General features: G+C 50.1%; 1 protein-coding gene across 13 annotated transcripts in view; it reads right to left on the minus strand.

The window, feature by feature from the left end:
• RYR2 (ryanodine receptor 2) overlaps positions 1 to 15,834 on the minus strand; it is a 975,983-nt gene that overhangs the window by 325,381 nt on the left and 634,768 nt on the right. For all 13 annotated transcript variants that reach the window (XM_074990102.1, XM_074990110.1, XM_074990109.1 and 10 more), the window contains 3 exons: positions 9,531 to 9,751; positions 8,003 to 8,093; positions 1,380 to 1,520 (listed from right to left, as the gene is read on the minus strand). In XM_074990102.1, coding sequence (XP_074846203.1) covers positions 1,380 to 1,520; positions 8,003 to 8,093; positions 9,531 to 9,751 — 453 coding nt within the window. The remainder of the gene's footprint in view (positions 1 to 1,379; positions 1,521 to 8,002; positions 8,094 to 9,530; positions 9,752 to 15,834) is intronic.

The following is a 15,834-nucleotide window of genomic DNA, read 5'->3' on the forward strand; positions in this document are numbered from 1 at the left end:
GAAACCGGTGCCGCATGAGTTGGTGCTGCCGATTCTGGCACTCGCGGCGCCTTCCATGCCGCCTGTTGTGTAATTGGAGGCTCGGCCTCTGCCATGTGCGCTGCTGCGCTGCCACTTTCATGAGCTGGCGGCTAGGGGCTCTGCGTTCCACTCATCCTGCCCGCTGGGCCCGCCGGCAAGGATCGAGCCGGGGAGAGTTTCCTCCTCTTCTGCACAGAGGGGGTCAAAGAGGCTGCCTTCCTTTTATGCGACCCAGAGGGCCCTTCTGCGTGAGGCTCCTCTGGTGGTTCAGGTGGAGAGCCTTATCAAACAAGATCATTTTGAGCCTCATCTCTCTGTCTTTCCTAGCCCTGGCTGCAAGCTTAGCGCAGTGGGAACACTTCTGAGTAACGTGCGACTCTCCCAGGCAGCAAATGCATTCACTATGCCCATCAGAGGCCAGCATAGCCTCGCTGCAGGACTCACACTTCTTAAACCCCGAGGAGGCCATCACGGTGAGTCTTTACTGTTAATAGGGTACTTAGCCACTAATCAGTGCTTTCTAACCCAAAATAACATTCACAGCCTCTTGCCCGCCCCTCTCTCCTTCGTTCCTCTTCTCTCTGCTGTCTAATATTCTCTTTCTTTCTCTTCTTTTTTTTTTAATAGTGACAAAACAAACAAACTACACGTAAAAAACAACTATCTTATCTGTCTCTGGGTTTAGCCGGAGCGGATTCCGTCTGCAGCCGATGGCGGTTGAGAAGGAACTGGTGGGGACCGGATCGCGCACATGGCCGGGGGCGCGCAAGGGAGAGGCACGCGTCAGTGCATGCGCAATCCAATAGAAACTGCTAGAAGAATTCTGATCTGCGGCACCGGGCGAGCCCGACACCTATTGTGGAGCACCCACGGGGACCACTTGAGGAAGAACAGCTGCTTCCAGCTACTCCCCTCCAAGGCGAGTCCCAGGGCTGGGGGGAGAGGCTGGAAGAGGAGGGGGGAATACTGGAGGCTGGGGGGGAATGGATTGGCCTAGGGAAGAGGCCCTGGTAAGTCTGAGGCTGGCTACACAGCTCCCTGATCCCCTGGGAAGAGGGGATTGGTGATTATAGCAAGCAGGGGGTGCAGCCCCCTGGTGTTTTTAAAATAAGATTATATTGATCATGGAAGCAGCATATTCCTAGACAAACTGTTAAACCTAAGCATTTTAGAGGACCTTCTAAGTATACAGCAACATGCAAATACATCAAGTATGTATGTTTCTTAATTGATGAAGAATTTATAAGGAAATCACATAATTTGCCGTTAACTCAGCAGTGGCAGCTGAGTTCAAAGTACTAGTTTAAATACAAATAATCTGCCTGCATTGTAATCATGGAGAGCTATGTAAATATTACCTTTTGCGACAAGGCATCAAAAATACCCCAGAACAACTTTCTGGATAAATGAAGTTCTTCTTCTGATGCAGCACCAAAGTTGCCCCAACCACCTGGCAGACAATAATACTTCCAGCATCTTTCATAATGATTTGTCAGCAACTAGAACACAAAATATTTTTGTCATCCAAAATATGTGACATAATTGCTTGTACTTATCTAACCTGATATTCAAACACTTTACAGTCCACACATTAATTATACAAAGAACAATATCTAATTTAATTCAAGGAGTTTATGTTCTAACGTACTCTGGCCTGCTGACAGGGAGGGAGGGGGGCGGACAATGACAGAGGAAGCAGCTGCCCAAGAGCCCAGGCATTTCTAAAGGGCTTGGGGCTTCCAGCCATCTTTGAATCATTGTCAGAGGACCACACTGGCTGCTCTGTGGAGCTTTGAGGGCTGGGCTGGGGTGGGGGCAGTGCTGTAGTCCAGGCAACACTGAGGCTGCGTCTACACTATGAGATAAAATCGATCTTATTACAATCAATTTCGTAACACTGGGTTTTATCCATTCAATTTTGAGCACCTTCCCCTTCCCACATGCTCCTCACAAAATAGATTTACAGCTGCCGCACACAAGTAGCCTAAATTGAGCTTAAATCGAGTGCTGCAGCAGTGTATTGTGGGAACTTATTCCACAGTTCCCTGAGTCCTGTGGCATTCTGGCCTCGCAAGTAGACATGGGCATATAACAACATATTTCCACATTTCATTTCCCTCTTTCCCCTGCTGTGTTAAGTATGTTTAAGTAGACACAGGGTGCTACACTGAAACTCAAATGAATCATTCATAGTTATGACTCAGGGTGGCTAAAATACCCCATAACACAGTCAAGTTTGGACCTGTCAGAAAAGTCCCTCAGGACAAGAATATTCCCTGCTGCAAGCCTTCCTTCGAGAGCTGTGGTAATTGCCTTCACTGAAACATGTACCACACAGAGTGGCTAAAAGACCCTGGGCTACAGCCAGCACCCGAAAATTGTGACGTTTGACAGCCCCGAAAACCACAACTGCCCAGGAAGACCTACCACCTGCACTTTCTTTTGGGCTTGGATATGGATTTAGGCATCCTGGGAAAGAGGACTCTAAGCAGACATGGGCGCTAGACTGAAACTTGAATGAATGAACAGTAACGGCTCGGCAGGGAGGGGCTAAAACACAGCAGACTTTGGACAGCCATGAAAATTGTGACCGTCCACAGAGACCCTTTGATTATGTTGGATCTTGAATCTGGACTTAGGTCTCCTTTGAAGGAAGACCCTTATGTTTAAGTCGACATGGCTTCTACACTGGAACTCAAATGAATCATTGAAACAGTTATGGCTCGGGGTGGATAAAAAACCCCTGAATAAAGCCAGCCCTTTGATCTTTGATAAAGATCATACAAAAAGTTTGGTCCCAGAGGACAGCCACTCTAGTGACAAAATATTTTGTTTCATTGACCTAAAATCGTGTCTGCTTAGGGAGATGTCCCACAGCTGCCTAAAAGGCCCCTGGCCACAGCCAGCCCTGAAACTCATGAGCACCGAGGGAGACTTCCAATGGCTGCCTCAAAGAACCCAGACTACAGCCAGCCCCCCAAAATTGTGATTGCCAAGGGAGACATCCCTCCAAGGGCTAAAAGACCCCCCAGCTACTGCTAGCCCCCCCAAAATTGTGACCACTGAAACAGACATCTCCTGGGCAGCTAAAAGACTCCCAGCTATAGCCAGCCCCCGATAATTGTGATAGCTGAGGAAGACATCCCCTGGGTGGCTAAACAACCCCCAGGCTACAGCCAGCCCCTGAAAATCATGACCCTCACCATGCACAAGCTGCCTGGCACCTTGCGCAGCACTTCCTTTTATTGGTTTGGCGTCAACCCATGTGACATGGCTGAGTGCAGGAAAGTTCCAGAATGCATGGTGCATCTCAGGAAGGGGAGGGAGGGGATGCGGGAGGGTCAGGACAGCATGTAAACAGCTGAAAAGAAGTTTCTCATCCTATCACATAAGCACAATACCCACCGACAGCCTAGCTGACATATGGTATGGGGGGCAGCAGTTCGTGCCAGGCAGTGCAGAAAAGAAAGGCAGCTAGCAGGGGTGTACACAGAACCACAGACTATACAGCTGCACTCCTAGCAAATAAAAGAAAACATTTTTCAGCCTTTCATGACCCTACAGCTATGGGCTTCCAGGTGCTGAATTGTAAAGGTCTTCCTACTGCCTAATTCCTCTGCTCCCAAGAGCAGTGGAGATGGAAGAGGCCAGACCGGAGAACAGTGGGGCATTGTGGGGCACATTCAGAAGGAGCATGACTAATGAATTTGATTTAAAGACAAGGTGCTTCCTCACTGCCCTTCATTCAAATTTTTAAATTCGAACTGAATGCTATACCTGTCAGGTTATTATGATTTTAGGATTTCGATATTATGGTGATTTCAGTGCTTCATAAATTGAGATAACAGAATTTACAGTGATGACAGGCACTTGGAAAAATCAGGCTAAATGACTTAAAATCATACTGTAGATGCAACCTGAGAGTTGGCTACGCCTGCCCCAGCCCTTTCTGCCCAAAGCCCCACCCCTTCAAATAGTACAGTGATCTACGAAAGACAGAGGAGTCAGCCTGTCTTCCTGTGGGAGTCAGCTAGACGTGCATATTCCATTTGCAAAAAATCTATACATTCACAGTGAAAGAAAAAAAGATTTTTTGTGTACTGTGGGAGAGATATAGTATAGATAAAAACTTAACTACAATGTTTCTGTCCGAGTGAGTTCTGTGATAGGAAACTAAAAATAATCTGCATTAAATAATAAGCATTTTTGATGATTGGTATGAAATATTAAGTGCCATGTAGGTTGCTGGAAATTATTTTATTTCTGCCTGTAATTTACTTTCAATATAATATTTTTCCTCAGAAACCTTGGGGTACGCTTAAGTTAAAACAAGTTATTTATGTTGAGAGCAGCACAATATTTACCATCCCGAAGGTAAGGCGACAGTGATGTTCTATGACAAACATTATTAACCTTTTACATACCATCTCCATCTGGCTATAAATAAAAAGAAGAGTGGTCAGAGTCCCTTGAACCTATTTGATCATAATCCTCAGATTAAAAATGGATGCTCTTTGAAAGGCAACAAAATTCATGATATTTTGAAATTGCCTTCACCAAATGGCCAACAGCTATAAAGTAAAATTGGTTGGCACTGCAAAAGTTGCTAAATTAGGCTCTTAGAGCAATAACAGAGCATCAGGGGCTGGTATAATGCTTTTAAATTATTAAAGGGAAGAGAAATGGTATTGTTAAAGCACAATTCCATTGTCTCTGGAATCCACCTCCTGGAGAGCTCTTGGTACCTATTTCTGTTATATTTTAGTGTTCTGGGTTTTCTGGACTGGAATCCTGAGATTATTATAGCTTAAAAATGATGTTCCTCATGATATATTTTCATTAATGCGAAGGATTCTTTAGACTATCTCAAGAACAATTGTTGACATGGAAATTGAAAATGGATATATAATTATCTATTTGTAGAACAGCTCCAGGGCATAAAAGAAAAATATTAAGGTAGGATTTTTTTATTAATCAATCTCAACAATCCTGCAGAGAAACAAAATTCATAGACAAATGACTCCACCCACTAAAAAGGTAAGTAAAATATTCTGACCCACAGCCAGTATAGGAGGCACCAGACCTCATCTTCTCTCAAGTCAGAACAAATCACAAGACAAAACCAAAAGTGTTCGTAGTACATCAGAATAGAGATACAATATCCAAAGTTATAACTCTGGGGAATCTTCAGAAAGTGCTGCAGAAGAGAAAGGATTCTGACCACAGTTAAAAATGTAACTATACATTTGTATTCCTCATGTACCATTCCCATGGACTTAAAAAGAGGACTCAAATGTTGTAAGGATTTTCAGAACCAAACCACGATCAAGGTATATAATCTAAAACACCCAAATCATTATCACACCTGTAGAACCTTAGTTGCGACCGATATGACAATTTCCTGCCATATGCGTCAGAGACCTTATTAAATTAAGTGTAAGAGTCTTTTGTGTCCATTTAATTAAATTAATGTTTGAGGCTTATTGGGGGCCAAGAGCGTATGGAACCTCTTGAGGAGGGAGATAGGAAACCTGGGAGGTTCAAAGGTCTACATTATATTATGTGCCAGACAAGAATGGACTTTAGGAACAAAATGTGTTAAGTGATTTTCCTAGGAAATATCTAGGGGGGGGTGAATGTGCTTCCCACAACTACAGCTATGCAAAACCCCAACCTGTTGCAGCTATGACCTGTGTGCTGCTGATCTATTACTGAAGAGCATGATCAGAAGCCTGAGGTGGAAGGCAGACAGATGGATGGAGAGACAGACAGATAGATTGCACAGCCTGGGTATGGATTCTGAATTTAAAACAAATATAACCTTGTAACCCCTGGGGCACCCCAGCTGTGGTTTCTGAATGAATGACACCTAACAGAGCCCAAGGCTGGATTGGGGTTGAACTCCGGTAAGCTTTTAGCATCCATATAGGGCTTTTCAAATTGCTTTTAATGTTTTTTTTTCTGTAGTTTTTATACCTTAAGAATAAACTGGCTTGCTTATAACGAGTTATATGGTCACTTGTAATTAAGGGCAACCACATCGATCACAACCTCTGGGGAGAAAGCAAAATGCAGACACTGGCCTTCTACATTGCCTAGCTAACTGGACTTTATCACAGTGTAAGCAAGAACCTTCACAGCATAGAAAACCCTCAGGATGTGTCTAGATTGTGGGGAACTACAATTTGTGTTTCTTTTGCTGACTGTTCTGTTGGGAGAGGGTTTTCCAACATTTGGCCCCTCCATACAGGGTCAAAAGTTGGGAAAAAACCCTCTGTTGAGACGTCTCTTCTTCCTTGTGGAACAAGGTGCACAGTGATGTTAACAGAATGCTCTTGCCTGGCAGATCTCTTCTACGAGATCTGCAGTCTGGACGCATGCTATGTCAACAAAACTTCTGAGAGTTTAGACATAGCTTCAGTCAGGAGAGAGAGAAAGCACAAGTCTCTATTCAAGAGAGGTGGCAGGTGAAATTAATTATGACCTGCTTCATAAGGAGGGAGAGGACAAATAAAATGAGAAGAGCTGAAATGCCTTGCCCAGCACTGCACTGGAAAATTATCAGCAGCAATTTCTCATAGCACACTAAAAAAGAGAGTAGGATATAAGGCACTGAATGATTCACTTCTTGGAGCACTGAGGCTTCACTCATATGACTCTGTGTTCAGGATCTTGTCTAACTGAGGAAGTAAATGTATGTGTTCATGGAGCAGAGCTGCAACCGTGTCAACCAGAGAGATAACACTTTTGGAGCTTAGAGGCAAAATAAAGGGTGGAGAAAAGATTTCTCAGAGAAGTCATCTATTAGTCTTCATCCTCAATGGAAATCTGCACAACACTTCGGCCGTGGCTATGCTAGTCCCTGCCTTTTAAAAGGAGTATGCTAATGAGCCACTTTGGCAGATGCTAATGAGGTGGTTCCATGAATATGCAGCACTTCATTAGCACAATGGCAGCTACATGGATTTTGAAAGTGCTGCTTTCGAAACACACACTCCCCCTGTAGACCGGGGCCTTTCTCAAGGACCCCCAGACTTCAAAAGCCTCATTTGGTTTTGGGAAGAAGGGGCTTTTGAAGTCCAGGGGTCCTTTCAAAAGGCCCATCCATATGAGCAGCATGCATTTCAAAAGCAGCACTTTCAAAATGCATGTGGACAGCATTATGCAAATGAGGTGCTGCATATTCATAGCAGCACCTCATTAGCATCTGCCAAAGTGGCCAATTAGCATACTCTTTTCAAAAGCGGGGTGGCTAGTGTAGCCATGGCCTTCCAGAAGATGGCTGGATTTTTGGCTTACACTGCGTTTCTATAAGCCACTAACACTCTCCATTTTTGTCCTCTGACTACAGTGTTGTTAATGGGCCACTATATCTTCAATGGTCCCTTAGCATATGTGCTAGCTACCTCAAGGTAAACTATCTGCTTAGCCTACCGTTGTGCTTAGCTGTGGCACTCCTGAGTACCTTTCCTAGACCTGAAGAAGGGCTCCATGTAAGCTCACAAGCTTGTCACTGTCACCAAGAGAAGTTGGTTCAATAAAAGATATTAACTTATCCCCTTCTGTCTTTCTAAGATTCTGGGACCAACAAGGGTTCAGCGACACTATGTACACAGAAAATGTATCAGTTTTATGGAAGAGCAGAAACTAACATGCCACCCAGAAATTCACTCGACCTTGCTCTATCTATGCCTTGGAATAATCTTTCCCTTACCCTCTAATATCTCTCAGGTTTGGAGAAAGGATAGAACTGGGAGGGGAGTCTGAGAGAGGAGGCATGGGCTTTTATGCTTCCATGTGGACTGATCAGAAGTGGGGTTTAGTACCTGTCACAAAAAAATAAAACAAAACAAGCTCCTTGCCTCTTGCTACAGTCATAACATGCTACAGTTTCCTTTAAAGGATGGAGGCAAGGCACCATACAAGCAATAATACTTTGTACACAAGATTAAAAGTTACCTTTACTGTAAACCACACATACCTTCAGAGGCATCTTTGAATGCTCATTTAATAGAGGAACATCAAACACTAATCGCCTCAGCAAGTGTTGCATCATGGAAGGCCTCAGTTGGCTGTAGGTACACAGGTAGTTTTAATACAGCATACAATTACAGAAAGCTGCACTAGTCTATATACTATCAAAACAAAAAAGCAGTCAAGAAGCACTTTAAAGACTAACAAAATGATTTATTAGGTGAGCTACTTGACTGCTTTTTTGTTTTGATAGCATGCAACTAGCTTTTATGCAACAAATAAATAGATAATGCATAAAGTAATCACACTCTCCAAGGATGTCTACCAACGCTCCTATTCCAAATCCAGGACATGATATAATTTTGTTGGTGAAACAGCAGATTGAAAATGTGCAGGAAGAAGACGAAGAGCAAACATTGCTAGAAGCATTAAAAACACGTTCAAAAAACCAAAACCAGCTCTAAAATAGAGAACAAAAGGACAAATGCAAATCAGAAAGCATTACATTCTGATACTATACTTGATTATCACCATACATTCTTAGTGGCATTTGAATATTTTTAATGAGGGTAAAAGGTGCTGGAAGCCAACTCCATTACCCCTTCCCCTAGCCCCACTTGAGCCTGGGCTTGGCGTAGGGCCATGTCCCTTGGGGGCAGAGGGAGAATGAGGGATGTGTTGCATACCATCTCCACACTGTTGTACATAAGAAAATTAATTCTGTTCAGGGGCAGAAAAAATTAGTGGGAGCACTGCTACCAATACACAGGTGTGTGTCACCTTTGAACTGATTGGAGAAAAAACGTGGGTTAAAATGTTCAAAAGTACATAAATGACGTAGGTGTCTAAGTCCCCGTGACTTTCAATGGGACGTCAGTTTCTGTGGGCTTGCATGTTTTGAAAATGGACACACCTGAAAATTTGTACACAGGCTGTTGGACTTGAGAAGGGAGAACACAAGCAAAAATGCGAAGATGGACAGAAGATGACACTAACGCAACTGATGGGTTGGAGAGTGTTGATAGTGAACCACTATGATATGAAAGGTCAACTAGAACTTAAAATGTAACTGATAATGGAATACCTTCACCAAGCAATATAATCTTCTACAATAAATTACCACACTGTACTATCAGACTGAATGTTTAAAATGCTCTTTAAAATGATACTCTCCTATGTTTATAATTTCTTATTCACGCAGAGCTTGCAGTGCATGCTCTTGTTTGCTAACTGAGGTTAAGAAGAATCTGTTAATGGAACAGTATCTGAAACTGCATCTACATATAATTACCATCTGTGCAACATGAATATAGTCAAGTGTATATTTAAATATACATTTAAACACATATTTCCCTGATTCTAGCAAAAACAGAAAAAATACAAAATATCTAAGTGTGACTGTTTTAAATAAACTCCATAACAATGCTACTGATAAAAAGTACCATATATTTAGCACATCTGATTTCATATTCTTGTATATACCACACCTCAACACAGCAACTCATCTTTCTAGAGAGACAGGGATATTTGCTTACCCACAAATAGAGAGTAAACATTCTTCAATCGAATCCCTCTGAGCTTTGGTAAGAGAGCAGCCCTTGGAGAGTCTGTACACAGTATGTAATAAAGAATCTATGAGGGAGGCATGGTGCTCCGTGCCAGCAAAAAGAGGAGCACATCTGGTCAACAAAGGCAAGACTGCAGTACAAAGGTATCGATTGAGAGCCAAGGCCATGTCTGTAGCACTCAGAGCAGCCTACAGAACAAATTGAATACAAACAATGAGATTTATTTGATAAATATTACTGTAAAGGAAAATACCTGCACTTCATAGCTTTTGTTTTCATGGTAGATCCAGGAAGAATTAATTTTCAAAGGCACAATGGGGAAAATCTTCTACCTACATTTCATGAAGGATACAATTGCAGACTATTTTTTTCAAATGCACAATAATCATTTTGTTGAAAATGTCAAAGATGAAATTCGTAACAGTAATGAGACTTAATACACTGAAACAGACAATGGCTGCGTCTACACGTGCACGCTACTTCGAAGTAGCGGCACCAACTTCGAAATAGCGCCCGTCACGTCTACACGCGTCGGGCGCTATTTCGAAGTTAACTTCGACGTTAGGCGGCGAGACGTCGAAGTCGCTAACCTCATGAGGAGATAGGAATAGCGCCCTACTTCGACGTTCAACATCGAAGTAGGGACAGTGTAGACGATCCGCGTCCCGCAACGTCGAAATTGCCGGGTGCTCCATGGTGGCCATCAGCTGGGGGGTTGAGAGACGCTCTCTCCAGCCCCTCAGCTCACTGGTGGCCACGTGGAGCGGCCCCTTAAAGGTCCCCTCCCCCGCCCTGACTGCAGGAGGCTGAGGCAACGTGCAGGCTCCTGCCTGCACCCGCGGCGAGCCTGCACAGCCCTCAGCCCCTGACACCGGCCATGGCTGCCCAGCAGCCCCCCCAGCGCCCCCAGGGGACCCCCCCCCAAGGGCAGCCAGAGCAGCCAGGGCAGCCAGAGGGCCACGCAGTCTGGGAAGCGGCAGCGCGGCCCCTCTTGGACGGAGGCCGAGATGCGGGACCTGCTGGGGCTCTGGAGCGAGGAGGAGGTGCTCCAGGTAATGGGGAGCAAGAGGCGGAACGCAGATGCGTTCGCTCGGCTGGCCGATGGCCTGGCTGCCCGGGGTCACCCTGCCCGCAATCCTGACCACGTCCGCAGTAAGGTCAAGGAGCTGCGGCAGGGTTACGCCCGGGCCCGGGATGCGGCCAGCCGATCTGGGGCCGCCCCCGTCACTTGCCCCTTTTACAGGGAGCTCAGGGACATCCTGGGCTCCCGGCACACCTCCTCCCCTCCGGCCACCCTTGACACCTCGGCTGACGAGCCCGAGCAGGCCCTGCAGACGGACTCCGCCCCGGAGGCAAGCCCTGCACCCCAGGGGCCCCCCCCGGAGGCCATCCCCGGGACATCGCGGCAGGAGGAGGAGGAGGAGGAGGAGGGGGGCTCCTCCTCCGCAGAATCCAGCCTGCAGATCCTCCTCCTGCCATCCCAGAGCAGCAGTAGGGCCTCCGACCCCCGGGGATCTCCGGACCGTGGGAGCGGACCCACAGGTAGGTACCCCTCTCTGGTGGACACCCCGGGGCTTGAGGGGCAGGGGGAACAGAGATGTGTCCAGGGCCCCCCACACGCTCACATGGCCATGGCCCCAAGGACACCAGGGCCATGGCCCTCACAGCACTGCAGCCATCAGCCCCTGCCCCCCGCCACCCTGCATGACAGTGCCATGCCCCATCCCCGGGCCAGGGGGGAGCGGAACCTCGAGGGGCCCCCGGGCGGAGGGGGTGGGACACCCCGCAGGAGCAGCATGTGATGGAGTGGGGGGAGTGCCAAAGGGAGACTCAGGCTACATATGAGCCACCAGAGCCGAGGAGCTCCCAGGGCCAAAGGAGGATCCTGGCGCTACAGCTGGCAGGTGACACCTCTGCCCTGAGCAAACAGGAGGGAGGAGCCGAGCTGGCTTGGAATTGGGGGGTGAGGGCGGGGGCCACAGGTAGAGGCTAGGGGAAGGGAGAGCTGGTAGGCAGCCAGCCAGAGGAGGGGGAAAGCTGCATCCCAGAGGGGCCCCCCTTGGGGTCTTCTCCCCACGACGGGTTGGAAGGACTGTCTCTTCCGACAGCTGGTGCTGTCACTCCTGCCAGAAACTGGCCATCTGTGGCCTAAGAAAGCTCTCCTGCTCTCAGACCCTGCGGGGTGAAGTGAGAGTCGCTCCCACCAGGGGACGGGGTGCAGGGCAGGGGGACCCCTGAACCCCATCCATCACAGCAGCATCTCCCGGGGACGGGGACGGGGAACCTGCAGCACAGGGCGGGGGGGACAAAGGCCACAGCTCGGGGCCCACACTAACGCCTGTCTCCATTCTTCTTTCCCCCCTCCTCTCCTGTGTCCTGCACCTGCACCTGCACCATCCAAAGGACCGGAAGAGAGCGCCGGCGAGGCCTCGGTTGTCCCGGAGAGCCCTCCGGGACCCTCGCTCCAGGGCAGCCCCTCGGCCGAGGAACGACCGGCCCTGCGGAGGGCCAGATGGCGGACCCCGCACCTGCTACCGGCGGCGGCCACGGACCCCCAGCTGCTGGCCATCCTCTGCCGGAAGCTGGAGGTGTCGGAGCAGCACCTCCGGCTGCAGGAGCAGGCGCTGGCCTGGCGCAGGGAGGCATGGGGGGCCTATATGGAGACCATCAACCGGCTGGTTGACTACCTGGCCCCCCATGCCACGCCGGCCGAGCCACCGCCCGCCATGCCCGCTCCTGCAGCCCCACCACCAGCTGCTCCAGCCGTCGCCGGGCCGTCCGCCGTCGCCCCACCACCTCCCCGCGAGGGCCACCGTGCCGAGGGACCCCTGGAGCCACCCGAGACTCGCCGGCGCCGCTACCTTCCGGTGGAGCCCGCTCCCACCCAGCCGCGGACCAGACTGCAGGCCCGGCGGAGCTCCCGGCCGGGCACGCCCACTGCTGGGCTGTAGGGGCGAGGGGCCCGGGACGTGGCCCCCCCCCTTGTTGGACAGACTTTGGGGACTGCTTTATGTTACTGCCCCTGTTTGCCCCGTCCCCCCCTGTAAATAGTTCTCCCCGTTCTCCTCCCTGCTTTTCTTTTTTGTTGATGGCGCACAGTTCTCTGCTTTGCTGCTGTATATTGTTTTATTTGTGCACATCTTGCTTTTGTTGAACGTTTGTCCCTCCTTTTTGGTTTCTGTTTCACATATTTATTTATTTACAAAAAAAAAAAAAATTCGCTAAGACAAAAAAAACATTTACGTTCACCCACAAGTTCGTGCTGTCATTTCTCCTGGACAAGTGGGGGGGGGCGGTGGGGTGCTCCATGGTGTGGGCGTTGGGGCAGGAGTGTGGGGGAGGAAGGGGCGGGCAGAAGGGGGCCTGGGCAGAGTTCACCCCGCGGCCTGTTGCTCGAAGTGGGCCCGCAGGGCCTCCCGGACCCGGGTCCCCTCTGGGTCCACCTGCCGACTGAGGGCAGCAGGTGGCTGCACGTGTGCCCTGCCGGCCTCGGCGGCCCAGCCCTGAAGAAAGCTCTCCACGAGGTTGTGCAGGGCACAGCAGGCACCCACAATCTGAGGGATGTTGTTGGGGCTGGCATCCAGGCGGGTCAGGAGACATCGCCAGCATCCCTTGAGGCGGCCAGATGAGCGCTCCACCACCTGGCGCGCACGGTTCAGGCGCTCGTTGAAGTGCTCCTGGCTGGCAGAGAGGTGGCCCGTGTAGGGGCGCATGAGCCACGGCCGGAGGGGGTAGGCCGCATCCGCGATGATGCAGAAGGGCATGGTGGTGTCCCCCAGAGGGATCTCCCGCTGGGGGATGTAGGTCCCCGCCTCCAGCCGGCGGCACAGGCCCGAGTTCCGGAAAACCCGGGCGTCGTGCGTGCTGCCAGGCCAGCCCACGTAAATGTCCTGGAACCGTCCCCGGCTGTCCACCAAGGCCTGCAGGACGACTGAATGGTAGCCCTTCCGATTGAGGTATCGGCCTCCACTGTGGTCCGGGGTGCGGATGGGGATGTGAGTCCCATCCAGAGCCCCGAAGCAGTTGGGGAAGCCCAGGGTGGCAAAGGCGGCGACAGTGGCATGTGGGTCCCCCAGCCTCACGAGCCTGTGCAGGAGCATGGTGTTGATGGCACGCACGACCTGCAGAGAAAGCACATGGGACAGCCCCAATGAGGGGTGAGCAGGGTGTGCGTGGCCCTGCCCTGCCCTGTCCTACCCTGGCCTGCCCTGCCCTGGCCTGCCCTGCTCTGCCCTGGCCTGCCCTGCTCTGGCCCCCCTGCCCTGCCCTGCTCTGCCCTGCCCTGCCCTGGCCCCCCTGCCCTGCCCTGCCCTACCCTGCCCTGCCCTGCTCTGCCCTGCCCTGCCCTGGCCCCCCTGCCCTGCCCTGCCCTACCCTGGCCTGCTCTGGGCCCCCTGCCCTGGCCTGGCCTCCCCCTGTGGGTTCTCTTACCTCCATGAAGACAGCCCCGACGGTGGCCTTTCCGACACCAAACTGCTGCCCCACGGATCGGTAGCTGTCCGGAGTGGCCAGCTTCCAGACAGCGATGCCGACCCGTTTCTCCACAGGGAGGGCACGCCGCATGGCAGTGTCCCGGTGCCTGAGTGCGGGGGTAAGCCACTGGCACAGCTCCAGGAATGTCTGCCGGCTCATCCTGAAGTTCCTGAGCCAGTGGTCGTCGTCCCACTCCCCAAGCACCAGCCGCTCCCACCAGTCGGTGCTGGTGGGGTAGCTCCACAGCCGCCGGCGTGTGAGGCGGGGGGGGGGCCGGGGTGCTGCAGGGGTAGGGGCTGAGCCCCGCTGCCCTGGGGGCATCTCCTCCTCTGGGGCAAGAAGGTGCTCAGCTGCCCCCAACACGGCATGAGCCAGGGCAAGCCCTGCTCCTGTCGGGAGGGCTGGGTGGACCTCTAGCTGCTGCTGCTGCTGCTGCTGCTGCTGGGGGTCCATGACTGCGGCGCTTGGGGTCTGTGTGCCTATATGGCTCCTCAGACCGCGTGCTGTGCAGGCTGAGTGTATGTGGGAGGGGCCCTTTAAGGGAGCGGCTAGCTGTTGCCCCGAAAGCGCTAGTCCGCCCATTGACCCTGTCTGCAGCTGTGCCTGGCATCCCTATTTCGATGTGTGCTACTTTGACGTGTAGACGTTCCCTCGCTGCGCCTATTTCGATGTTGGGCTGAGCAACGTCGAAGTTGAACATCGACGTTGCCGGCCCTGGAGGACGTGTAGACGTTATTCATCGAAATAGACTATTTCGATGTTGGCTGCACGTGTAGACGTAGCCAATATGATATAAACTATTTTTCCTGAAAAACAAAAGACACAGCGAGAGACACCAAAAATGGGGCTTTACAAAATCTTAAGGATTATTCTACTTATTGGTTGTATATAGATACCCAGATATTATATACAGTGGTGGACTCAAGCTGCTAATTTTTTTCTAAACTGTCTGAAGTTCACAAAGCCTTTGATAAGAGGTTTTTTGGTCAGTCATTGGAAAGACTAGTGCTGCTTGCAAAATTCAAGGGCATATTCAGATTTTAAACACACCACATATTAAGGTATAATACAAGGGGAAGTTACTCACCCTGTGAAGTAACGATGGTTCTTTATGTGTCCCTGTGAGTACTCCATTTTAGGTCTTGCAGCGCTCCTGCACCTGCTGATCAGAAATTTTGACAGAGCAGTTCCCTGTCATGCCACGCATGCTCACTGAGTGTCTTGCACTCCAGCCACCCCATAGAGTATGCACATGGTTCAAGCCCCACTTCTGTTCCTTTTTCACCCGAAGTCCGTGCAGACTCCAAACAGAGGGGAGGAAGAGGTGTAGTGGAGCACACACAGGGACACATCTCAACGAACCATCATTGCTGCGTAGGGTAAGCAACTTCCCCTTCTTCTTCTAGTGTTCCCTGTGGATGCTCCATTTTAGGTGACTTTGTAGCAGTACCCAATGGATGGAGGTGGGTATTGGAATCTTGAAGAGGAGGAAGGAAGGACCGTATCTGCTAGAGCTGTGACAGCTTTCTCTAAAGCATAGTGCTGTGCAAGGGTATGGGCTGAGGACCATGTGGTTGCTCTACAGATGTCTAACAGTGGCACATTATTATTAAGGAAGGCTGTCATGGTGGCCACTGCCCATATGGAGTAGGCCCTAATAGTCTGTGGTGGCTGTTTGCCTCTGAATTGGTATGCATTACTTATGGAATCTGCAATTCACCCAACCAGTTGTTCCTGCACAAGGCCCAGACCATGTCAAAAAGAGTCTGTCTGATTTTCTGGTTGCATAAGTCCTGTC

This window comes from Carettochelys insculpta, chromosome 3 (assembly GCF_033958435.1).
Source record: "Carettochelys insculpta isolate YL-2023 chromosome 3, ASM3395843v1, whole genome shotgun sequence".
Lineage (NCBI taxonomy): Eukaryota > Metazoa > Chordata > Testudines > Carettochelyidae > Carettochelys > Carettochelys insculpta.